Source organism: Microcebus murinus, chromosome 2 (assembly GCF_040939455.1).
Source record: "Microcebus murinus isolate Inina chromosome 2, M.murinus_Inina_mat1.0, whole genome shotgun sequence".
Lineage (NCBI taxonomy): Eukaryota > Metazoa > Chordata > Mammalia > Primates > Cheirogaleidae > Microcebus > Microcebus murinus.
Window position 1 is genome coordinate 17853885 of NC_134105.1, and position 25984 is coordinate 17879868.

At 53.3% G+C, this 25984-nt stretch overlaps 1 protein-coding gene across 8 annotated transcripts; it reads right to left on the bottom strand.

Annotated features, from left to right (window-relative positions):
* Window positions 1–23: 23 nt before the first annotated feature.
* Window positions 24–24049, bottom strand: UBXN11 (UBX domain protein 11). 8 transcript variants are annotated; one of them, XM_075995405.1, is made up of 15 exons: window positions 23935–24030; window positions 20323–20423; window positions 19206–19234; window positions 18436–18534; window positions 15322–15422; window positions 14906–14960; window positions 14309–14385; window positions 10387–10513; window positions 3396–3610; window positions 3046–3123; window positions 2028–2148; window positions 1805–1908; window positions 530–573; window positions 308–448; window positions 24–223 (listed from the first exon to the last, which is right to left on the bottom strand). In XM_075995405.1, exons 1-15 carry the CDS (start codon window positions 23935–23937, stop codon window positions 43–45), a joined length of 1476 nt encoding a protein of 491 aa, XP_075851520.1. In that variant the 5' UTR covers window positions 23938–24030; the 3' UTR covers window positions 24–42. The 8 variants fall into 8 exon arrangements, with proteins under 8 accessions (XP_075851520.1, XP_012605981.1, XP_012605982.1 ...); XM_012750527.2 differs by having other exon boundaries at window positions 530–603; window positions 23935–24029; XM_012750528.2 differs by lacking the exon at window positions 18436–18534 and having other exon boundaries at window positions 530–603; window positions 23935–24049.
* Window positions 24050–25984: the final 1935 nt, after the last annotated feature.

The following is a 25984-nucleotide window of genomic DNA, read 5'->3' on the forward strand; positions in this document are numbered from 1 at the left end:
GAGCCTCTGGGAGCAGGAGCAGCGGGTGTCCAGGCGGGTACTTTATTTGGGGCTGGGGCCAGAACCAGGACCAAAGTTGGGGCCAGACTGCGGGACCCGGGGCATCCGCAGCAGCAGCGCAGCGTTGGGCACGAGGCCTGCAGCTTGCAGTGTGAGTGTGTCATCGCGGTAGACCTTTGGAGGGAACGTGCTTAAGATCTCAAAGGCTGTGACATCCATGGCCCTGGGGACCAGGTGGAGCAGATCAGGCCCAGCCATGGGACCAGAGCCCCGCTGTGGCCCCCGGCCAGCCCCACCGTGCGCCCACCTGGCCCGCGCTAGCAGGGTGCGCACGTCCCCGATGGTGTCCTCAGGCCGCATCATCAGGAGGAAGGCCTGCTCCCCGTTCTCAGACTTGATGCGCAGCATGGAGAGTGGGGGCGCTGGCGTGTTGGGCGACTCCTGGCTCCTGTGCAGCCCAGAGGCCCTCAGTGCTCCCGTGGCCAAACCCCCCAGTCCCCAGGCCCTCACCTCTCTGCCCTGCCCTCACCTCTCCCGCTCAGCTGCCAGGGCAGGTGTCTCCACCACGATCTCCTGGACCGGGGCAGGCAATGGGCAGCAGTTCTGGAAGGCATCAGTGGAGAGCGAACAGTGCCCTGGACCCCCCTGAGTCATCCCTCATGACCCTTAGAGGGGGTTCATCCTTGATCAGGTGTGGATGATACCAATGAGGCAGGTGGGGGGGAGTTGTTTCTGTGTAAACTGAGGCCCAAAGAGGCAGCAAAAGAGGAAGGAGGCTCTGGGAGGCATCCCCCTAATGCTCCCCCAGCAGCCTCCCCTTCAGTCTAGTGGGGGAGACAGACCCACACAGACCACAACAGACAAGATGCCTGCCCCAGCCTGCAGCCAGGTGAGGCTTCCCTAGGAAAATGGCAACTGAGCTGTGACTGAAGGGTGAAGAAGAGGAGTCCTCAGAAATGGAACGGGCACAGGGATACTCCAGACAGCATGGACAAAGATCCCGAGGTTAAGGAAAGCTAGGAGGAGGTGATACATTTAGGAAACTGCCAGCAATTTACATGGCTGAAGCTGGGGACCAGGCTGGACTGGAAGAAAGAAAAGCTTAGAGAAGTGGGGAGGGCACAGCAATGCAGCGTAGGCCCTGAGTGCCAGGACAAGGAACTGGGCTTTATCCCAAGAACCACTGGGGGATTTCAACGCGGAAGTGGCTGGGGAGGACGGCTGGCAAGGGATCTCTGGGAGAGATACTCCGGAGCCTAGACTGGGGGGCTGACTGTGAGAAGGGAGAGGAGTTCTGGAGATGGACAGACCAGACTGGACTTAGCAATGTGGGGTGAAGAAGGCAGAGGAGGCCTAAGAAATGAAGGTTTGGCATCTTTCTGCCTAGGTGGAGGCCTAGGCAGAGAGCAGGATGGGGAGTGAGGAGGGAAGGTGATTTGTGAGGGCCAGGGAGGGTTTGCGGGCCTGAAGAACAATCAGGAAGGAAGGCCCAGGTCTGAATTGGAGATTTTGGCCTAAAACTCAAGGGGGTGGCCTGAGACTTGGGTTCATCCCCTGGCCTGGACTCTGACTTTACACCTCGTACAGCCAACCCAGCTGTTCTGTGGAGCCCAGCCTAGAGCTCTCACCAGCTCTTCAGTTTCCAGAGACAGTAGAACAGCTCTGGAGGACTCATCTCTCCATCCAGGTCCTCATCAGAGGCCCCAAAGCTGAGTCTCTAGATAATACACTGCTCTGGCAGGTTGGGCCAGGGCTTGTGGTAAAGTCCCCTCAAGACGGCTAGGAGAGTTAGGGCTGGCCTCACCTGCAAGGTGTCCCGAATGGGGCCCCGGATGTCAATCACTTCGCCTTGCCGGATCACAAACTTGGGAAGCCTGTTCAGAAATTTCTCGGCGGTCATCCTTGAGCCTGTAGGGAGGGTATGGGGAACCTTGGCCCAGGAAGAACCATGCGCGATGGTGGAGGCTCCCTGGTGCTTGTTTTGCATAGCCCCCCAGCCGCCTGGTTCAGCCTTGGGGCAAGCTCACCTGGGTGCTCCTCCACCCTGTCCAAGGCCTTGTACATCCTCTGCCGGCCCACCACGCGGCCCTCGCCTGGGAACGGGTCCAGCCCATCCTCCAGGTAGACCTGATTGCGCAGGTCACTCACCTGGCAGGAAGGAGACAGTGACAGGCCCAGCTCTTCAGCCACAGGCCACAACCCAGCCCTGCTTGCCTAGAGGACCCAAGAACAGGCCCAAGGGATGGTCTAATGCAATCCCAATTTTACAGATGAGGAAACTGAGGCCTCAGGAGAGCCACAGTTCATGCTGCTATCGCTTCCCTAGGCCTTACTCCTTGCGCAAGCACCCCTGATCCGTGCCAGCTGAAGCCACAGTACTGACACCCTCCTCAGAGACCCCTCTCAGGAGCCAACTGTGAGGGAAGTGTGAGGGGTCAGGAGAAGGCAAAGCCCCTGCTGTTGTTTAGTTTGCAGCAAAGACCCCATCACTGTACAAGTCCCCACACTTGTTCCATCAAGGCATAGCTCTAAGGCCCCCATCTTGGCATGGATGCCTCAAACACCCCGTCGTGACTCACACTATTTTCCGAGCCCTGGTGGCACACACTCCCTCCCTGACACGGCCTCGCCCACCTTCTGGAACACACTGCTTCATGTGCTCCGTGGCAGCGCCTGCCTGTGGACTGGCTCCACCCCGCATCCTTGAGTCCCAACATTTTCTCCTGTTCTGCATTCATGGCTGGCCCACAGGACTGCCTTCTACCCCAACCAGATAGCTTCGGGAGCAGGACACGGCCCTGCACAGCTGAGGCTGTGCCCTCAGGGCGCCAGCAGAGGGCACTGCCTACTGTGCAGCCTGAGGCCCTTGCCACTGCACTGTGGCCACTGTGGCCACAGCAGCCCCCCAACTCCCTTCCGAGCCAGGCTTCATGTTCACCCTCCTCCTGGAGGGCATTAGACCGGGGTCCCCTGAGGTGGGGCAGTGGCTCCCCGCTCCCTCCCAAATCCCTGCACAGGCAAGGGGTGCTTTGAGGAGATCATCACCTTAAAGGGGACCCCATCAGGGTACAGCCGCTGGAGCTCTGAGGGAAAGAAGCCATCCAGTATGTCTCGGAGGCAGCGCTGCAGGGGGGAGAGGGAGGGTGAAGCCCAGCTGGACCCGTGGGTGCCCCCACCTGCTACCTGTCTGGACGGCAGGCCCTCGCCCTGGGCTTACCCAGGGCCTCACACTCTGGAAACAGTAACAAGGCCAAGGTGAAGATGGGGTGGGGGTGCTCTGCAAGTCGTGTGAGGGCCTGAGTGCCCCGCAGAGGGCAGGCCGGGCCTGGGGCGAGCTGGCTCCATCATCCCTAATCAATGGTGGGCAGGCAGGGGTACCCCCAGCCAGCTCCTACCTGAGTGGAGGGATCGTAGAAGGGCCGGAAGGGCCCGTCGAACATCATGATGCCATTCCGGTAGAGCTTCAGTGGGATGGGTTCAAGGGCACGGAACCTCGCCCCACCGGGCACCGGAGTCACCTGGGTTTCACTCTCTACCACCAGTTCACTGAGGTCCTTCAGACTGGCCAGCAGCCTGTCAAAGTCCACCTCAGGGGGCGCCAATGAGTCCCCTGGCAAAGAGGACAGACACCCATGAGCCTCTCATGACTGCAGTGTACCCTAGCAGTCCTGGCTCCTGTGGCCCCTCCCAAGCTAGGCAGTGGCCTCAGTGTCTCTTCAAGTGACCGCCCGGGTTAAAGGAAGGACAGCTAACACTAGATAATAACAGCTAACTTTGATTGGGTGCTGACTTTGCACTAGGGGTCTAATATCCATTACCATATTCCCTGCTCTTATCAACCCTATGCTGTGGAGGCCACAATCATCTCCATTTTCCAGATGAGGAAACTGAGAGTCAGGGAAAGTTAAATGGTTTATCCAAGGAGGCACAACAGTAAGTGGCAGAAGATCTGCCTGTCAGGCAATGGGTTGGCAGCTGAAAAGCACAGGGCAGAGCTCCCAGCTCTGGATCAAGGCTGCCTGTGTTCTGCGAGCACAGTGGCTCACGCCTATAATCCCAGCAACTCGAAAGGCTGAGGAGGGAATGTTGCTTGAGGCCAGGAGTTCCAGACCAGCCTGACCAACATAGTGAGACCCCCATCTCTAAAAAAAAATGAGAAAAACAATTAGCTGGGCTACAGAGAACTATGATTGTGCCATTGTACTCCAGTCTGGGTGACCGAGTAAGACACTATAAAAAAAAAAAAAAGGCTGTCTGGGTTCAAATCCCAGCTCCTCCACTTCTACATGTGTGACCTTAGACAAGTCATTTAATGCTCTGTGCTGCAGCGCTCTCTTCTAAAATGGGATGAAAATAGTATCAGGATGGCTCCCAGGATGGCTGGAAGGCTCCAAGATGACCACGTGAGGGCCACTGGGAACACTACCTTGTACATATGGTCCTTAGGCCAAGCTTGAGGCTATGAGGCAGGGGTTATTTATCTCTATTTTACACATGAGCAAACAGGCCCACAGAGATGAAAAATGACTCACCCCAAGCCACTTGGCAAGTTAGAGGAGAGACTGGGATCAGAGCCGGGGGGCTGACATGCGAGTCTGTTTTTCCCACCCATCTGCACCATCCAGAGAGAGAGGGAGGTCAGAGGTAAGGACAGATGGCTATTAGGAAGGATGTGGGGCAGCTGCTGGATAGAATAGACATGGGACAGACCTTAGGTTGTGTGACTATTTCTGGGTCACAGACCCCTTTGAGAAGCTGACAAAGCTTTCGCCTCCTCTTCTGAAAAATGTGTTGCACGTACAGCTGTGCGTAAGCTTCGGGGGTGCAGGTGGGGTACTGGCTGGGGACCTGGCCCCCAAGTCAGTCATGCACTAGGGTGTAACCCTTCCACATACCAGTAACTTCTGGGGCCTGTTGAAAGCTGTTTTTCACCAGGACAGCCAGGCTGCGGCAGGATGTGGGTCAGGGCTCTGGGGACCCAGTTCCTTTCCCCACAGCAGTGCGTGTACTGGGAAGGTTCAGATGTGGGTGGCTATGTTTCTTGTTGCCTTTGCAGCTGCTGAAGCAGTAGGCCCCTGCTGGTATTCCCCTCTTGCCTACATCTCCTCTGTCAAAGGGACCGCCCTACCTCCTCTCGAGGTCCTCTGGAGTCCCTGAGATCTCCAGGAAGAGCACAAAGAACAGAACTAATCAAGACATTTTTTTTCCTTTAACAACTCACTACTGTAAACACAAATTGGTAAACCTAAAAATAACAGCAGAAAAGATCATTGCCTGCAATGCCTGCCCACTCCCTCTTCTAACAGATAGGAAAGTGAGTCTAGAAAGGTCAGATGAGTGGCCCAATCAGACCAGACAGAGCACAGCCAGGAGAAGTGTTCAGATGTGGACTCCGAATCCACTGCTCCTACCCTGATCCAAGCTGCCTCCTGGGGCCAGGGCTTTTCAGGCTGAGGGGCATGGGGTGTCCAATAGTGGATGGGGACAGGCAGAAGCCTGAGGAGGATGTTGAGAAGCAATGAAAGGGAAGAGGGAAGCTTGCCAAGAAACACGGCCCTGGTGGCTCTCAGCCAGCTGGATTGGGCTTCAAGAAGTAACAGCAGGGTGGGCTGGGCAGGCCCCGGATGCAATGGGGCAGAGGTGAGACCAGGGGCCCAGGAATAAGGAACCACAGCTCTGGACAAAGGAAAGACAGGAAGAGCCTAGTGTTGCCACCACACAGCAGGGCGTGGTGAAACCAGTGGGCCGCCCACCCCGTGAGGGTTTGGCAGAGGTCTTGAAGCAGGGGAGAGGTTTCCTTTCCTTTCTGCAGAGTGGGTAGATAGTAAGAACTGTCTTGCCCTCCAGACCCAGCTGGTGAAGCTGTCTGTAAATGACAATTCCATGCCAAGCACCTAGAGGCAGGTATGGCCATTCCCATTTTGCGAATGAGGAAACTGGGCCTTGTAACATGTCATGCCCTGAGTCATGCAGCATGCGGGGCCCCAGGGACTCAGCCTCAGTCTGCAGGGACCATACCGGCTGCCCCTCAGTTCTGGTTCCGGGGCAGCTGCTCACTGGGCTCCCTTTCCGGGGAGGGGGCAGCACCGGGGCATCATCTCTGAGGCCTCATCCAGCTTTCAAGCCCACGAGTGCATTAAAAAGAGTAGGGAGGCATGAGGTCAAGTCCAAACTCCTCAGCCTGATTCCCAAGACCCTCAACCCGCCCGACCCCTCACACTCAGGTGTCACACTGCTGGGCATGTCCCAGCTCTGCGACCTTGGGCAAGTGGGCCTCAGCTTCCTCTTCGGTAAGATGAGGACAATGGCCCCACTTCACTGGGCTGCTGTGAGGCTTAAAGGAAGTGCCTGGCAGATGGTGGCTGTCATTGTCACTGACACCTCTTACTCGTCACTGGGATCAGGCTGCTCTCACTCACCCCCACCTCCTTGGAGAAGCCCTGCCAGGAGCCCTTCTCCTCGAGGCTGGGTTCCTGGAACCCTTGGACTCACTCGCTTGGCCCTTGTCACAGGCTGTTACTTTCTACTTGCTTGTTTGCCTTCAGCCACACTGGGTGCCCGGTGAGCTCAGGCTGGAGCGTCGAGCCATGGGCCTGGCCCATAGTGGGTGCTCTAGAAGCCTGGCTGGGCCTCTGCATCCAACAACATCTGAGCACCCACGCTCTGCTAAGGCCCTGCCCACCCCCGGAGTCCTGCCCTCCTCAGACTCAGCTCAAGTGAGGGAGACAGGGCAGCACACAGTGACAATGGCATGTGCTAAGTGCCACTGGAGAGCTGTGGAGCCCAGAACGAGCTAGAGCCTGCCATGGTCAGTGGGGTGTGGAGCCCCTGCAGGCCTGCTAGGATAACCTCCCACTGCGGCGCCCACCGCCCAGCCCCTCCTTGTCATGCAGAGACTGTTACAACAGGAAACAGAACTGCTGTTATCACACACCTGCCAGCCAGGCCCTGCTACAGGGACTTTACCTTACATTCATGCTGCTCCTCCAAGGGGCAGATGCGGAGGAGAGAGGCTCTGAGGGCCTGGCCGCTGCCAGAGCGCTCAACCAGCCCGCAGCCCAGCAGGTTTGAGCTCAGGTGCGCCAGATCCTACCACAGCTCTTGCTGGGTCCCGCCATTGAGCATTGGACCCTCGGCCCCACTTTGTCCTGTGCAGACGATTGTCTTGGCGTGCTCTGGTCACCCAGGCCTGGCACACTTGGGAACCACAGCCAATCAATCCTATGTGCTAAGCACTGTGCTGACATATCAGGGCATGACAACAGCTAAGTGACAATGGCTAACAGTCGCTGTTCATTGCCACACATCAGCTACACGTGCACTGTCCCATTCCATCTACTCTGGAGCCTGGGGAGCCAGTCGGTACCATTCCCCTCATTTTGTAGAGGAGGAAACAGGCTCAGGGAGGTCCAGCAATCTGCCCACACAGGACGCATCTGAGCCCGGCCCAGCCTCGGCCTGAGCCTCTAGCTCCTTTGCTCTACAGCGCAGCCCCTTCCCACACGGCCCTGGCCTGCGCTGACGGGGCACGCAGGGCAGGTTTGTTGGCGGAGGTGGGATCTGCACTGCACTTCGAAGGAGAGGTGCGAAGGGGGAAAGGTACCTCTGGGAGGACAGAGTGCCATCAAAGGCTTGAGATGGAAGCGAGGGTGGGGAGGATCCAAGCCTGCCCGGCCAGGCCCTTGGCATCAGTGTGGCTCCAACTCAGATGCCGCAGCTGGGCCTTGGGAGGAAGGACGCTGGGGTGGGGGCAGGGCCGGCAGGGGGGTGGGAGATGTGGAAGGAGATGCAGGGGAGGGGGGCTCAGAGGGGAATAGGGAAGTAGTGGGGAATGAGGAGTTCACAGTTGACCAGGAGATCTCAGCCCTGAGGCTCAACACCTGGCTGATGGTGGTATGACCAGAGCAGGACTGTCCTTTTCATGTATCCGCATACCCTGGAGCATTTGGCACGGTACCCTATGTGATGCTCCATAAACTGGCAGAGAGGGCGGGCAGGACGACTGATCTGGCCTGAGAACGAGCCCTTGCAAAGCCTCCCCTCTGCTGGGCCTCCTTCATTGGTCCAACTGACCCTCCTCCCTAAGCCTGCTTATCTCAGGCTCTAGAACTTTTGAATCATCCCCTCTTTGGCTCACCCGACCACTGCCCACTGCCCCAGAGACCGTGGGGAGTGGGATCCAATGAAAGGAAAGCCAGAGAAATCAACAGTAGCATCAAGAGAGCAAGAGGCCAGGCTGTGACCCCAAGGGCCCCCCAGGGCAGAGGCAGGCTGGCACCTGGGGAGAGGGAAGTCCCCGAGGAAAAGCTGCTAGCACTGAAAAACAACCTGTCAGTCCATCTGGCAGGAAGAGCCAAACCAAGGCCCCTCCCATGTTGAAAAAGCAAAATGCAAATGCAGGAAGAGGATGCACAAAGGGGCCTCCAAGACAGAGTAGTATGCAGTTTTCTCAAGTTGCTTTAGCCTTGAAGCACTCAGACTCAGAGCCAGCCTTACTCAGAGCACAAGAAACAAACAGGCAGAGTGAAGGCTGCTTACTTTTTAGAGGGGTGGGAAGAGTAGGAATCCACAGGGCCAGGGCCAGAAACCAGCCATCTGGTCTGCCCCCTCCCCCAGGGAGAAGGAAGGTCCCCACCAGCCAGGCGCCAGGCTGCCCTGCAACAAGGCAGCAGGCCCCAGTGAAGCCAGAGCCCAGCCGGCCACGCCAGGGGCCTGGGGTGGGGTGCTGGCAAGCCTCTGGACTATACCCAGGACAGACATTCTGATAGTGTCTGCAGCCACCTGAAGCCCACCTCTCACCCCAGGCTGAGGAGTCCCTGGAGAACTCTTGCCACAACGCCCCGCCCTCCTTCAGTTAGAGTGCACCTGCGTTGGTGTGCCCAGGCCTGCAGTGTTCTGGGCAGCAGGGCCACACCCCACATCCTGGCATCACTGGGGCTCACAGCTCCCCAGCTCTGCTGTGTTCTAGACACTCAGCGTCTTCTCCACAGCCGTGTTCCCTGGGGCCAGCCCTGACTCCCCCACCCCCACCCCGCCCCCCAGCTCAAGTGCAGTCGGCAAGGCCATGGATCCCATCTCCCAAATCTCTCTGCCCTGCCCCTCCCTGCCACCTCCACAGCATCACTGTCACGCTGGGCATCATCCCATCTTTTGCCTGGAAGACTGCAACTGCTTCCCAGACAGGCTCTCAGCCTTCAGTCTTACCCCCTCCACTCAACACTCAGAGTCTACAGACTCCTAAAGTGCCTCGTCTGCCCATCTATAAAACGGAGAAACCCCTGGCCCATGTCAAGGGCATTTATAAAAATGCTTTGAAAGCTGCAAATGTTGCAAAAACAGGAAGTGATGTTTTTAGAACAAGCAGGAAGGGGGTTGCACCCTGAGATTGAGAGACCAAGCCGAGGCCTAAATGGGAGGCAGGACTGTCACATTTAGAATCTGGGTTTTTACCCAGAAGGAAATGTGAAATCAGGAGAGAGTTGTCATCTTCCAAATGGTCCCCTTGGGAGCTATGCTTGTGTTCCCGTGGGACTGCCATTGCCTTAAGACTCTTTGGACACAATAAGAGCTCCTACTTGTCAAGCCAATGACATGCAAGGTCAATGCTAGGTGCTCTGTGCTTAACTCATTTACTCCTTGTAACTCCGAGGGGAAGAGTATTCCCCCATTTTACAGATGAAGAACTTAAGGCTCAGAGAACGTTAGTCGCTTGCTCAAGTCACAACTGGAATAGGTGGTGGAGTCGAGAGGAGGACCCAGGTTTGGCTGACTCCAGAGCCTGGAGAAGTATCTTCTAGTTAACAACCTCCATTCTTTGAAGAGACTGGACCCAGATTTCAGGAATGGCCAGTTCTACAGACTCAAATCCAGGAAAGAAAGGGGTTTGGGGACATCCCTCTAGATATTAGCAGTTGAGTTAAAAATAAGAAGTGGTGGCTTTCAATGGCCATAAATGAACCTGGAAAGGGAGTCCAAGGAGGGGGCCAAGCCCTGGGACTTGAGGAATGGCTTCCAGAACAGAGGGATTGCTTTTTAAAAGCAACAGCTTCTAAAGGGTGACGTTTTGTAGATTATGGAGCCTGAAGCAAATGAGGTCTTGCTACATCCTATATCTCTGGGCCTCTGGAACCTTTCACAGCTGAGTAAGATGGAGCGAGAGAGTCCTAGGCGAGACCAGGGAAGGAACTAGGCAGCAGGTTAGGTGGTCAGTGACGGAGGCCGAGGCCTTTCCTGCACTGGGTCAGAGGTACGGTGTGTGCTATCTCAGGGGCGTCTTGTGCTGGGAGGCTGGGGCGTGAATGGCATAGGCCTCTGGGCTGCTGGCCAATAGGAAGTTGTTGGAGAATTCTCCCTGAAGGGGGGCCCAGGGTCGACCCTCTACTCTACCTGGCTTCCAGAACTTCTTGGCTGTCATCCAGTCCCTCTCGCCATCTTCTGGGACTGTCTTGCTTTCTGAGTCCTCCTGGTCCATGGGCTCGCCCACCCACTGTAGGCCATAGTCACTGAGGAACCGCTGTGGGAAAGAAGAGGGAGACACAGGGGCAACGGCTCAGCCCTTCCCAGGGAAAGGTAGCATCAGCCCAATCCTCAGCCTCCGTCCTCGGGTGACTAGAGGCCCAGAGCCAACTGGACAAAGGGGATTGGCTAGGACATCTTGCCCCCTTCCTGGCTGTGACCTTGGAAAGCCACTCTGCCTCCTAAAGCCTTAGGCTCCTCCTCTGTAAATGGAGATGGCAGCCCCTGCCCACATAAGCTCGTGAGGACTCAATGAGACAATTCATGCCAAGTACTCAGCACACTGCCTGGCACAAGAACTCAATAAAGTGAGCCACTCTGGGAGCCAATCTCAGCGACTTGGAAGGCCAACGAGGAAGGATCACTTGAGCCCAGGAGATTGAGAACAGCCTGGGCAACATAGCAAGACCCTTGTCTCTATAAAAAAAAATGAAAAAAAAATTTAGCCACGAGTGGTGGTTTGCCTGTAGTCCCAGCTACTCAGGAGGCTGATACAAGAGGATCACTTGAGCCCAGGAGTTCAAGATTGCAGTGACCTGTGATCAGGCCATTGCACTCCAGCCTGGGCAACAGAGTGAGAGCCCTATCTAAAAAAAAAAAAAAAAAAAAAAAAAAAAAAATGGCCAGGCACAGTGGCTCATACCTGTAATCCCAGCACTCTACAAGGCCGAATGGGGAGGATCACTTAAGGCCATGAGTTTGAGAACAACCTGAGCAAGAGCAAGACCCCACCTCTACAAAAAATACAAAAATTAGCTGGGCATGGTGGCAAGCACCTGTAGTCCCAGCTACTCAGGAGAATGAGGCAGGAGGATCACTTGAACCCAAGAGTTAGAGGTTGCAGTGAACTATGATGATGCCACCTGCAGTCTAGCTGGGGTGAAAGAGTAAAACGAGACTCTGTCTCAGAATTAATTAATTAATTTCTCTGGGAGGCCAAGGCGGGTAGATCGCTCTAAGTCAGAAGTTCAAAACCATCCTGAGCAAGAGTGAGACCCCCATCTCCACTAAAAATAGAAAGAAATTAATTGGCCAAGTAAAAATATATAGAAAAAATTGGCCAGCCATGGTGGCGCATGCCTGTAGTCCCAGCTACTCGGGAGGCTGAGGAGGGAGGATTGCCTGAGCCCAGGAGTCTGAGGTTGCTGTGAGCCAGGCTGACACCACAGCACTCTAGCCCGGGCAACAGAGTGAGGCTCTGTCTCAAAAACAAAATAATAATTAATTAATTAATTAAGTTAGCCGCTCTGGCTGTGGGGAACCATGTGAGTCTGGCCTGACAGTGAGGACAAGGCAGGACATCCCACCCTGCAGGACTGAGGACATGAAGCCCCACAAGCCAACCTCCCTGGGGCTTGGCCACATGTCCCCCACTGCCACGGGAAAACTTGTGAATTGTCTACATTTCCTGGGGCCACTTCCTTATCTCCTTTTCTCTCAACCACTCTACTATCTTTCATCTCCACACCTCACTGAAACTGGGCACATTCCTGTCTTCATTTCTTCCCACTCCTGCTGGTTTTCCTCCTACCCGTGGGCTGCTCCTTTACACTTTCTTTGCTGTTCCCCAGCCCTATCCCACACCAACACGTGGTGGTCCCGGGCCCAGCGCCACCTGCCCTCTCCCTAAGGATGCTCATCTACTCCCAAACACAAATGGCCAGAACTCAACTTTGTATCGGATGCAGATATCACCCCTGAGCTCCAGACTCACGTTTCCCACCATCTGCACTCAGATGTCTAGCGACATCTCAAAATGAACTTTTCCAATCGTGACTCCTGCCCCCACCTCCCGACCCTCTTCCCCTCCAGGTCTTATCTCATTAAACAGCACCCCCTCTGCACGGGAACCTTCCGGGACCCATTCCTCCCTCTGCCACGTCATTCTTGACAACCACAAGGCCCATGGGTGCCGCTCCAACGCCTCCTGGCACCTGTCCACACAGCGCCGTCTCCAGTTACCTCTTGGCTCAAGCCATTGCCGTCTCCCTCCTGGATGATCAAAAGGCCACTTCTCTCCCGCTCCCCCCCCCCCCCCCGGCCACTCTGCACCTCCCAACCTACTCCCCACACGGCAGAGTCCTGTCATGCCACTCCTCTAACTGAAACCCTCCAAGGCTTCCATTCTTGCAGGACAGAACCTGTCTGGCACCACAGGCAGCTCCCACGTGATGTGGCCCCTCTGGGCTTCTCCTGTCTCTTCATCCTCCTTCTTGCTCCCCACAGCCATGCACCACCGGCCAAGTCTCTGCAGCGCGAGGTGGTGCCTATCTTCTCTTTTGGCCTGGATCCTCTGCCCCATTCCCCTCCTAACTCTCCAGATTTCATGGCCAATGTCACCCCCACTGTGGCCCATCCAACTCATCTCTATCATGTCACCCACTTAATTATTTCATACCATTCTCTGTATCCGTGTATCTGTGGACTCATTTGGGTCTCTCTCCCCCTCTAGACCGTCAGCCCCCAACAGTCTGTCTTGTTCACACCCTAAGCAAGTGCCTGGCAGGGCCCAACACATGGTGGATACTGTGTGCATTGTGAAATTAATGACCCAATAAATGTGTGGCTGATGTGCGTGTGTGAGCAGCCATGCCCTCCTGCAGCTCTAGGGGACCTCCCTCACCCCCCTGCAGCAGCTGCTCAGGGGCAGCTTCCTGTTCTGCAGCCCAGGTGTGAACGGGCCTGGTGGGCAGGGCTCTCAGCTGCCACCAAGGCTTGGGGGTTTGCTTCTGCAGTTCTTAAACTAGGTTGGGGTTTTGGAAACCAACACCACGTGGAGAGGAGAAGAGGCTGGGTCCCAGGAAGAACTTCTGGCAGTGGAGAGCCCTGAGGACACCTGCCTGCCTGGGACCCTTCCTGTGCCTAATGTCCTTCCAGTTTGAGCCCTGCTGTTTAAATGAGTGTGTGAATGGGAGGAAGAGAGGTGACTGGGGTAACCAAGTCACCAGCTGAGTAAGAAGTCACAGTCAGAAGTAGGGGATGGCCTTGATCAATTCATTGCTAGCTCCTGGATGCACAGTGACAAATAGAAAGAAAGTGATTTCTCCCTGGAGTTCACAGTTCCACTGGGGAAGATAAACACGGCACTAAGAAAGCATAGATCAAGGCCGGGCGCAGTTGCTCAAGCCTGTAATCTTAGCACTTTGGGAGGCTGAGGCAGGAGGATCACTTGAGCCCAGGAGTTCCAGGCTGCAGTAAGCTATGATCATGCCACTGCATCCAGCCTTGGGGACACAGTGAGACCCTGTCTCTCAAAAGTAATTTTTTTAAAAAAAGAGGGCATAGGATACAGAACCTGCCTGGTCAGTGGTTGGGGAAGACCCCGACTGAGGACGAGTGAAAACTCCCCAGGGGAGGTGGGAGAAAACACTTTAGCAGAGGGGACAGCACAGGCCAGGGCCCTGAGGTGAGAAAGAACAGAGGAAGGACACTGTGGCTGCAGGGATGAGAGATTCCAGGTGAGGTGACAAGGTGGGCAGGGGTAGCCCACAAAGGTCAGGTAAGGCCTTTGGAATTCAGCCCAGTGGGAGCCATGAGGTCTCCCAGTAAGCAGGGGAGGAACACGTTCAGAGTCTGAGTCAGGCCCAAAAGGAAGACTGTCTTTAGCCCCAGACACCTCCCTGGCTCTTTAAATCCTGGGCTGGCCCAGGGTAGGGAACACAGTGCAGCCCCCCAGTGGGATGTAGTGAGGAGGAGCCCAAAAAGGTGGGCTCGGACCCAGTTCCTGAGGGCCAGACTGCCCGGAGCTGGGGACTGCTGGCTGCCCGCATCCCTGGGGCCCCACCCCTCTCACCTCCATCTCCCCGACCTGCCGCTGCAGCTGCACGCACATCGTCTCCAGCTCCTCCTGCCGCTGCAGGGTCGCCCCGACTTCAGGGAAGACAGGGACAGGCTTCAGCTGCCCCAGCACGGAGGCTGCCAGGTCACTTCTGGCTTTGACCAGCGCTCTGCCCTAAGGGTCATCTGGAGAAGCTGTTCTGGGGATCTCCCGAGAACTGCCTCTTGCCCCCCATCTCTTTGGCCCCTCCCCCACAGGGGGTGCCTTGACTGACTCTCCGGAGGCCACCACTCCCCTCGGAGCTCATGGCCTCCATGCTTTAGATGGCATGCTCGTGCCTGGGGGACTCAGCCCCACATTGGAAGACAATGAGTGACTCCAGCACCATCCCAGAGTGCTGGAGTGGTTTTTGCTTTTTTCTTTGAAAGAAAGTCTTGCTTTGCCACTGCCCCTCTAGGCTCAGCTGTGCAGACCCCACCAAGGAATCTGCTTGATGCTCCTGGAGCCTTGATGCCACAAGTCACTGTCCAAACTTCCAGGAGCCAAAGGCCCAGGGGAGGTGCCTTAAATGGGGTGGGGTGAGGGGACCAGCCCTCTAAGAGGGCCTCTTACCCTGGTGCTGCTGGAGGTTCTGCACCAAGTCCTCCAGGGCTGTTATCTTCCGATCCTGCAGCAGAAGATGTGGGTGAGCATGAAGCCTGGTGGTGCCCAACGCCCCTCCCAGAAGGGAAGACCCAGAACATCTGCCCCAGGTCTGAGTGTGCCACTCCACTCAGAAGTCCACCGCTGTGCCCAGTCCAAGGTCTACTGGGCCTTGCTCAGCTGAGGTCTTATCCCAGCCACTCTGCTTGGGTCCTGGGGACCCAGATCAGTTCCAGGCCAGACCTGGCACTTGAACGAGGCAGTTCAATGGAGTAAATGGTCTAGAAGCCACTTGCCCTGGTCCGATTGCTGGCTTCCCTGTCCTTCCTAGCCTGGGGCCCTCCACCTCTCAGACCAGACCTGGCCCTCTCTAGCCTGGGACCCACCTTGGACAGCATCTCATCAGTCTGGGCCTTCACCTGCCGCTCCAGGTCCCGCACCTTCCTCGTCATGGCGCTCATCAGCTCCGAGTCATGAGATACAGGGACTGCCAAGCAGACAAAGTCTTCAGAGCCCAGGCCTGGGGCTGAGGCTGAGGTATGGGGGTCAGCAAGAGGGGGAAGAGGGAGCCCCAGGAGTAGAAATAAAAGTACTGACAGAAGCTGACACTTACATAACAAGGACTGTTCTAAACACTTACATAGATCAACTCACGTAATCCTCGAAATATGCCTAAGAGGTAAATGAACTATTTCAGGAAACTGAGGCACAGAGGACAAATAAGTAATTTGTCCAAGGTGCACAAGTAAGTGGCATGACATGTGGGCCACATCACCCTGAAGTACAGCCCAAAATTTCACCCTCAATCTAATCAAACCTAAAAATTTACCCTCCAGTTTGCAGGCAAACCAACAGAGAAGCCAGGCAAACTCTCCTGCAGGAAGACTGCCAGACAAGGCCAGAACGTGGGCACCATGTCGGCCAAGTGGCCAGGACTCTTCACAAAATCCACATCATCTTTGTTTTGTTTTCTCTTTTGGGACACAGTCTTGCTCTGTCACCCAGGCTAGAGTGCAGTGGTGTCATCATAGGTCACAACAACCTCAAACTCCTGGGCTCAAGCGATCCTCCTGCCTCAGCCTCCTGAGTAGCTGAATTATAGGTGTGCACCACGATGCCTGGCTAATTTTTTCCATTTTCAGTAGAGACGGGGTCTTGTTCTGACTCAGGCTAGTCCCAAACTCCTGACCTCAAATGATCCTCCTGCCTCGGCCTCCCAGAGTGCTAGGATTACAGGTGTGAGCCACCTTACTTACTTGGCCCCATGTCACTTTCTAAAATGGCAGGCATTAGTCTAATCTAACAACTCTCAATTAGATCCTAGTTTAGGGGTAAAAAATCTCTATAAGAGATGTTTTGGGATGCTAGGTAGATGTAAGTGTAAAAGAGATAGACATTAGAGGGTATTATGGTATTATTCATATTCTTTTTTTTTTTTTTTTTTTTGAGACACAGTCTCCCTTTTGTTGCCTGGGCTAGAGTGCCGTGGCATCAGCTTAGCTCACAGCAACCTCAAACTCCTAGGCTCAAGCGATCCTCCTGCCTCAGCTTCCCGAGTAGCTGGGACCACAGGCATGTGCCATCATGCCTGGCTGATTTTATATATATATATATATATATATGTTTAGTTGGCCAATTAATTTCTTTCTATTTATAGTAAAGACGGGGTCTCATTCTTGCTCAGGCTGGTTTCGAACTCTTGACCTTGAGCAATCCACCCTCCTCAGCCTCCCAGAGTGCTAGGATTACAGGTGTGAGCCACTGCGCCCAGCCTATTCATATTCTTAGATGTGATAACAGAACTGTGATTATATATTTCCTTATTCTTAGGAGATGCATATTGAAGAAGTTAGAGGTTAAATGTCATGATATCTGCTATTTATTTCTAAATGGTTCATCTGAACAATACCTTTACATTCATATATACGTGTATGTGGAGAGAAAGAATGCAATGTGGCAAAACAGCATCGATTGTGGAATCTAGATTGAGGATGTATAGGTGTTCACTATACTATTATTTCAACTTGGATGTTGGAACTTTTTCAAAATAAAAAGTTTGGAAGAAGAAAAATGAGAGAGAGATGGGAAGAAACAAGCCCCCTTTCCCCCTGGATATTGTCCTTTCAATGTGTGAAGCAGGACCCATCATCGAGTGACCACATGAGGCTGCCATGTGAAGGCTGGCTTAGTAGATTAGTAGAAAGATGGAGAAAACTGACTCTTGACAGTGTCTTTGAGTCATTGAATGAACAACCCTGGAGGGGCCTCCTTAGGACTTCTTGGCACGTGGGATAATAAATCTTCCTTGATGTTCGTGCTAGTTGAGGAAGAGTTTTCTTTGACTTGTAGTCAATAAGCATCTCAACCAACTTATACACATTCATATTTCAAATGTCTACGCTGGCATGCACTGGAGTGCAGTGAGCCCCCGGGGCAGCGGGAGGAGAGAATCCAGGCAGGAGGAATCTCTCACTGAAAAGCAGGGAGGGAACGACCTGGCGACCAGCACTAAGAGGAAAGGGCCTGCAAGCAGAGGGCAATGGCGGCCAAGACCTGGAAGCAGGGGGAGATTGAGGGGAGGGGGGTAGTGGTGAGAAGAAGGAAGCAGTGGACAGTGTCGGATGCTGCTGTCAGAGAAGTGAAATAGGACAGGCAAGTCCTCACTTGTGACCTTGGTGGGAACAGACACCAGCTGGCCATGGGGAGAGGAGAGAATGACAGGGAGAAGTAGGGGGAGAACAGCTCTCTTAAGGGAAGGAGCTGGCTGTTGTAGTTATTATTGAAAGTGTCCCCAGCTGGGATGTAGGAGATGCTGGCTTCATGACTAAACAGTTGTGCAATCCTGGGCCAGGCTCTTCCTATCTCTTTTTCTACCTCAATTCCCCCTCAGTAAAATGGAGGGGGTGGTTGAGGATCACCGGGCCCTTTCCTATGGCTCACCTGATCGGTGACCACCACCTTGAGCACCCCTGTGTGACAAGCACTATCTAGAGGCCCCCACAAAGTAGCACCTCATCGAATCCTCACCTCAACACGCTAATCTCCCCATTCCCACTTCACAGGGCAGGAAACAGGAACAGGGGGACATGAAGTTGCTTGTTCAAGATGTCACGGCTGGCGGGAAGTTCTAACCTCATTCCCAGCTTCTCCAGGCAGAAGCAGGAAGCAAATGGCCAGGGGTGGAACTCTACCCTCAGACCCTTCATCCCTCTCTTACCTGAATCCTGGACCCACTGACATCACACTTGATGGTGACTCCAGCCACAGCCTGGCCAGGGCCAGACCTCCTGAGCCAAGGGTGAGGCCTGTGAGGTTTTATGCCAAGCCAGGTCCTGGAGAGGTTTGGGGATACAGGCTCATGGCCACGATCAGCCAGGAGTGGGAGCAGCTGCCTCAGACTCAGCAGGCAAGAGTAGGTGCCATGCCTCCCTGGGCCTCACACCTTCTCTGGGGCCCCTCCTGCTGCCAAGACCCAGCCTCCTTTGGGCCTCTGCTCTCACCTTGCCGACTCACAGGGGCGCCTATGCCACCATAGCAGGAAGGGACAGAGATCCTTTCTTCTGAGCCATGGGCATCATTCGGCATATCCACCTCATCTTCTGCAGACAGGGATGCCTAGGTCACCACTCTGGGACCAAGGCCCAGAGGAAACTCAGGTCCTGGGCCCTAGCCAGGGTGAAGCAGCCTATACACTGTTCCCACTAAGAGTGTGAGGGGACTCAGGAGGCTGGGGAACAAAGATCCAACCAGAATGGGCCTCTGCTTAGAGTTCTTCCAGCCCAACTTACAGGGGGACCTGAGTAGCCAGTGCTAGCGCTACAGGGGCAGAAGTGGGGTTGGGATCCAAAGGTCTGGGCCTGTAGGAGTTGGGGCAGTGATGTGAGGACAGGCCTTAGGGAGAAAAGGCTGCAACAGGCTGGAGGAGGCTGCTAGGGGGAGGGGACCTGGGGTTCAGAGCCCTGCACTGGGTAATTTCTTGGCCCTTGCAGTTCCCAGGTACCCACCAGCCAGTCCCAGAGTGGGCCAAGGGGTTCAAATGTTAGTGATGACATCTCTGCTAAGGATGTGGGGGCTCCTAATCTGAGAGCTGTCAGGAGGGAAGCCCAGTCCTTAGCAAGATGGGGTGGGGGAGCTGCAGATATCACTGTGGCAGGCCGCTGCTCTAGCTGACAAGGGCCTTCATCATGTTCTTTCTCTCCATCTGCCCAACCATAAGGAGATCCAGGCAAATGGGAGGTGAAGAGGACATGAGGGTGGAGCCCACACTTACCGTCTCCGTAGATTCGTATCCCTCGCCTCCTGGGAACACAGGCAAGAAGGAGAAGGAAGAAATACGAGTTAGAAGCCCCCGGAATACCACCAGGGAAAAGGTTCTGGGTGTCAGGCCCCAGCCAAGGCTAACAGATGGAGGCTGGGCCTCTGCCTCCCAAAGACTTCCACCCTGAATCCCTTCCCCACCCTGGGGTGAGCCAAGGGACAGGCTTCAGGGGGTCTGACTTCTTCCAGTGGAGAAGGATGGGGAGAGAACTAAAGGGCAGACTCTTGGGTAAGAGACTACAAGACTTGCGAAGCCCGTGAGCCTAGCCCCAGTGCTGCTCTGCAAAGACTGTGGGATCCCAGGCCTGTTGCTTAACTCCTCTGGATCTCCTTGGCCATAGAATGGTTCAAAGTAGTGTTCAGAAAACCAAGAAAGAAAAGAGAGGTAAAAATGCTTTGAAAATATGAAAGTGCTAAACAGATGTAAAAGATTCCCTTCACTGAGAGCCCAGCACAGGGCCTGGCCCAGGATAGATAGACCTTCAGTATTTGCAGAATTTCTTTTTTTTTTTTTTTGAGACAGAGTCTCTCGCTCTGTCACCCCAGCTAGAATGCAGTGGCATCATCATAGCTCATTGCAACCTCAAACTCCCAGGCTAAAGCCATCTTCCTGCTTTCTAAGTTGCTGGGACTACAGGTGCATGCTATCACCCCCAGCTAATTTTTGTATTTTTTGTAGAGACGGGGTCTTGCTCTTGCTCAGGCTGGTCTCGAACTCCTGGCCTCAAGCAGTCCTCCCCACTCAGCCTCCCAGAGTGCTGGGATTACAGGCGTGAGGTACCATGCCCAGCCAGTGTTTGCAGAATTAATAAGTGAACAATGAATGAACAGATGGACACTGAGCCGCTCCTCCAGGGGCCATACCGTACTGAAAGGCACAACCCAGTTTATGCTCAGACGCAAAGGAAGTATACCCAGAAAAAGGTATAATGAGAAAGAGGGTGGTCAGGGCAGGCTGTGTAACTCTTCTTTGTATTCCCCAAAACACTAGGAGTCATTCTCCTCTGGCCACAGAAGGATCAAGGAGACAGGGGCAGAGACACGAAGACCCCATGAGGCTGGCTCCTTACCCAGGATTCACAGGCTCCGACTGCAGGGGGACTTTCCGGGTCTTACTAAGAGAGGCCAAAGGTGAGCTCATAGTTCTAGATTCTAGCTGTCCAGGAGCTCCCTGAGAGGAAAGAAGGAACTCAGCCCTTGGGGACAGAGGGGCACCAGGGCTTTAGGCTCAGGGGGTGGCCTGAAGTTTCCTCTTTCCTGGATACCATTCCTAACAAGGAGCACTGTCCAGGAAGCAGTACCCCTGACCTCTTCCCACTGTCCTGATGGAGGTCGTATATGCCTGCTCCTCTGCATAGATAGCTCTCTGCTCTAGCCCTGGAGACCTTTGGCCTGGTGGTGCTTGCAAAAGGGCTGTGGAGGTAGGGATGGGATGCAGAGAGGACTCAGAAGCCTGGGACTTCCCTAGACTTAGAGCATGGAAACAATACTACCCAGAAGGCTGTCCATCTGTCAGCCAGCCAGTTGACACAAAGCGCAAGCATCTCCTTCCTTCCTACCAAAAACCGGCACCACTCTCAACACTTCAGAGCCAGAGAGGGGCAACCCAAAGGCAGGATTAAATCAAGACACAGTCCATGCAATGTGGAGGGGATAGTAATAGCACTGGCCGGGCAGGGGTGTTTTGTCTTGTTTTGGAGAAAGAGTATCACTCTGTCGTCCGGGCTAGAGTGCTGTGGCATCAGCCTAGCTCACAGCAACTTCAAACTCCGGGGCTCGAGCGATCCTCCTGCCTCAGCCTCCCGTGTAGCTGGGACAACAGGTATGCACCACTAGGCCCAGCTAAGTGTTTCTATTTTTAGTAGAGATGGGGTCTCACTCTTAATCAGGCTGGTCTCCAACACCTGAGCACAAGCAATCTTCCCACCTAACTCCTGACCTCAAGCGATCCTCCCACCTCATCCTCCCAGGGTGCTAGGATTACAGGCATGAGCCACCGAGCCCGGAGTGGGGCAGGGTTATTGAAGGGATAACAGATAACATAAAACATCTAGCCCAGTGCCAACCTCAAAGGAAGCACTTAGAAATGTGAGCTGTGACTATTGTGTGTTTTTGTTGCTATAGGCACACAAAAAGCACCCATAAATGCTGGTTTTCCTTCCTTCCCTCTTCCTTCTGGAAAGAGGAATGCACTTTAGGAGCATAATTAAAGGCTACTACTCTTCTCAGTAAATAAAGTATATTAAGGGACTAATATCTAGAAATCCTAGGAATTCCAAGTTTTTTTTAGGAAAAATCCAAGTAAGTTCCACTTTGGAAATGTCTGGTACTGGCCTCCAGCCTCCTTCTGAAGCAGCCCAATAAGGGAACCCTGCTTCCTGGAGGCAGCCTCCCATGCCTGCATTAGAGTTTAGGACTCATGCCTTGCTCCTTCCTCAGCAGGAGCCTCCTCCAAGGACCAGGCCCAGACTTTACCCATCTCCACCACCCAGCCTCTGACTCTGTCCCCACCCTGTCCAAGCCCCTGCTCTTTCTGGGCATCCTCAGGGTTTATGTGGCCAAGGTGACAGTCCCTCATGGCTCCCTTCATCAGTCTCCACACATTGCCAGAAGGATCTTCTTAAAACACAAAAGAGACATATAAAATCCCTGCATATAGCTCCCCAAGGCTCCTTTCCAACCATAGAAAAAATTCAAAATTCTTTAGTGTGGGTCATCTTGTCCCTGCCTGTGTCTCCTGACTTCATTACCCATCCTTGCACCTCCTCACTTGAATCACTTGAACCTCTAGTCAAATGCCCCATGCACGCATGGCTCCCCTGCCTGGAACCACCCTCCTAAAATGGTTTCCCCACTCCTACCTGTACTCTCCCTCTTTAAAGTCACACCTATCCTCCTCCCCTCCCCCAGCCCTAACCCCTGGCAGCCACTACCGTTTCCCACCTCTATAATTTTCTTACTTCAAGAAAGTTACGTAAATGGAATTATACATCATACAACGTTTCTCATAAAACAGCTTTATTGAGATATAATTCACATACTTCACCCTTGTAAAGTGTAAATTTAAGCTTTTAGTATATTCACAGAGTCGTGCAGCCATTTCAATTTTAGAACATTTTTTTTTTAATTTTTTTTTTGAGACAGAGTCTCGCTTTGTTGCCCAGGCTAGAGCGAGTGCCATGGCATCAGCCTAGCTCACAGCAACCTCAAACTCTTGGGCTCAAGCGATCCTCCTGCCTCAACCTCCCGAGTAGCTGGGACTACAGGCATGTGCCACCATGCCTGGATAATTTTTTCTATATATATTAGTTGGCCAATTAATTTCTTTCTATTTATAGTAGAGATGGGGTCTCGCTCTTGCTCAGGCTGGTTTCGAACTCCTGACCTCGAGCAATCCTCCCGCCTCGGCCTCCCAGAGAGCTAGGATTGCAGGCGTGAGCCACCACGCCCGGCCAATTTTAGAACATTTTCATCAGCCTAAACCACTAAAGCCTGTGCCCTTTAGCAGTTACCCCTGATTTACCCTCCAGCAGCCATCCCTCTTTCCCAGCCAGCTCTAGGCAACCACTATTCTACATTGTCTCTATAGATTTGCTCATTCTTTTTTTTTTTAGATCCAAGTGAGATTTGCCCATTCTTGATATTTCATATTAATGGAATATATATTAATATATACTAAAAATGATTAAAATGTATACTTTAAAGGGGTGAAGTATGTAATATGTGAATTATATCTCAACAAAGCTGTCATGGGGAGAAAAGAGCAACTGGTCCTCAAAGCAAACCTAGTATCTTCCCTCAAACTCAGTTCCTCCCACTTTGCCTTCTTAATGGGACACCACCATCACCCAAGTACAAAATTTTCCTCTACTTCCTTCCCTTTTAATCCCAGCAGTTACCAAAGCCACGGTTAAACTCTATAATGTCTTTCACACACAGCTCCTCCTCACCATGGCCACTAAGGGCCATCCACATGGGACTCACACTACTCTTCTCTGGGGCTGTTACAATGGTCCCCAACTGACTTCCCTACTTACAGTCTCACTCTTATCCAATCCGACACACTTGTTTCCAGGTTAATCTCCTGGATTATAGAAGACCCCAGAGGGCAAAAACTGTGTCTTTCTATCAGTCAGGGGATTCCTGAGAGCAGGGCCTTCCTCCCTCCCTCCCTGAGGTCTCTTCCTCGCTCAGACTGGCGGGGAGGATGGCCTGAGAACAGTCATGTCTACAACCTTCACTTTGGGGTTTCCAGGGAAAAGACTAGGTCTTCCTCTCAGGCCAATGCCTCCTAAAGGTAGACCGGGACTATGATGCCAAAGCTGTGTTCTGTGCCTCTACGTTTTGGGGCCCGAACTCAGTGCCGTGCTTGAGTGACAACATCCTTCGTCACACCTCCTCAGCCTATTCGTCATTACCAGGCCCCAGCGCTCCAGCGCTAGCACGGCCAGGCCCGCCGCCAGCCATCCCTAATCGCTCCTGCACACTGTCAGGGCGCGAAGTACACCTCGACTATCCCCGCCCTGGGAGCCACGTTGCCTCCTCTCGCCTCCACGTGTAGTCAGGGTAAACGCGGTCCCGAATCCGCTCCCGGGGTAGCCACGGAGCTCGAGAGCCCTCAAGGCTTAGGGCCCAGACTGTGTGGTGACCCCGTGGACAAAAAGGCCCTGGGTTAGACTCACCATGCAAGCCCAGCGAGCCGTCCCGCGGCGCCGCCATCTTGTTGTTATGTGGTTTCCCGGGCGACCGGGACCTGTGTACTTTTCATTGGCTAGTTCGAGGGGTCTCCTGAGCAATCAGCAGACCGCGGAGGCGGGTATATTCCCCTGTACTCGAATTCTATTGGCCCACAGAGTCTAGACTCTTCGCGGGAATACTGCGAATCCCAGAATGCACTGCTCTGAGCGGCCGTGGGTGCAGGAAAATAGAGGGTTCGTTCCTACCATGGGCGCGCGAGTAGAGAACCTGGGGTTAGGTTAAGGAAACTGCTGGAGGTGGGAGTGGGGTGAAGGATGAAAAATTACCTATTGGTACGATGTACCCTATTCAGATGATGGGTACACTATAAGCCCAGACTTCACCACGATGCAATATATCCATGTAACAAAACTCCACTTGTACCCCCTGAATCTATTGAAATAAAAACATGTATAAAAATAAGAAGTAAACTGCTGGCAGCCTCGACCTGAATTTGTGATTCCAACGGTGCCACTAATTTGCTTAATTGATCTTGGGGGGAATTATTGCTCTAAGCTTATCTGTTCAGTACAGTACAGTACTTCGTGGGGGCTGCTTTCAGGAGAAATTGAAATGATGCAATATTTAATAAATGTTTCTTTACTCTCAACTCAACTTCTAAAAACTTAAATAAATGGGCCCAGCGTGGTGGCTCACACCTGTAATCCTACCACTCTGGAAGGCCAACAACAGCCTGAGCAAGAGCAAGATCCCATCTCTAGCAAAAATAGAAAAAATTAGCTGGGCACAGTGGAGCCACTGCACTCTAGCTAGGGCAACAGAGCAAGACCCTGTCTCAAAATAAATAAAATAAATGTTTCTTAAATCTGAGTTTCTCTGCTAAGTCCTTGACCAGATGGCACCCTGAAAGGAAGCTCAAGTTCTAGTTCCCTTGTGTAATAGTCGGGTAAGGTACTCCGCCTACTTCCTTTGGTAAGACATTTTGCTTCTCTGAACCTCATCTGTAAAATTAAGGTGTTATATTAGATTCCATCACCAGAGCAACTAGAGCCAGTTTAGTTAAGAACAAACTTTGGGGTTAAGAGTCCTGGGTACTGACTATATCCTTAGACCCATTGTACACCTTAGTTTCTTCATCTGTAAAATGGGGATAACACCCATCCCACAGGGTTGCTGTTAGGTTTAAATAAGATAAAGCAAAGTACCTATCAAAACACCTGCACAGGCCAGGCGCGGTGGCTCATGCCTGTAATCCTAGCACTCTGGGAGGCCGAGGCAGGTGGATTGCTCGAGGTCAGCAGTTCGAAACCAGCCTAAGCAAGAGCAAGACCCCGTCTCTACTATAAAATTAGAAAGAAATTAATTGGCCAACTAATATATAGAGAGAAAAAATTAGCCAGGCATGGTGGCGCATGCCTGTAGTCCCAGCTACTTGGGAGGCTGAGGCAGCAGGATTGCTTGAGCCCAGGAGTTTGAGGTTGCTGTGAGCTAGGCTGACGCCACGGCACTCACTCTAACCTGGGCAACAAAGCTAGACTCTATCTAAAAAACAAACAAACAAAAAAAAAAACACCTGTACAGAGTACATTTGCAAAAACATTTCCTGCTATTAATCATCTTCATCATTATCTCTTAACTTTTTCAGCTCTGATCCTCTAAGAGTTGATGCCTTCTGATCTCAACACTGACTTCCTTATGCCCAAGTTCAACCACCAAAGCCCTTTCTCTGCACAACTCAGACTACATTTTTTAGTAATTTATTTTCCATTTGACTTTCTATCCTACCACATTCACGGGAGGGCAGACTCCTTGGGGTATTCTTTATACACCAATTTGAAGCTAAAGAGAGCTACCAATTACAGGGTGACTTTCAAGCACCAGATGCCAACATTATGAAGTTTACAGATGAGAAAAGTGAAGTGATAGGGTGGTGCAGTGGCTCATGCCTATAATCCTAGTACTTTGAGAGGCCGAGGCAGGATCCTTCTGAGAGGCAGGAGGATCACTTGAGGTCAGGAGTTCAAGAGCAGCCTA

What these genes read in the sequence shown, in the direction of transcription:
- UBXN11 (XM_012750527.2), bottom strand. An exon ending in CGCCCCTGTGAGTCGGCAAG is followed by an intron (nt 15,423 to 18,435) that starts GTGAGAGCAGAG and finishes TCTGCTTGGCAG; the next exon opens with TCCCTGTATCTCATGACTCG. An exon ending in GAACCTCCAGCAGCACCAGG is followed by an intron (nt 14,386 to 14,905) that starts GTAAGAGGCCCT and finishes TCTTCCCTGAAG; the next exon opens with TCGGGGCGACCCTGCAGCGG.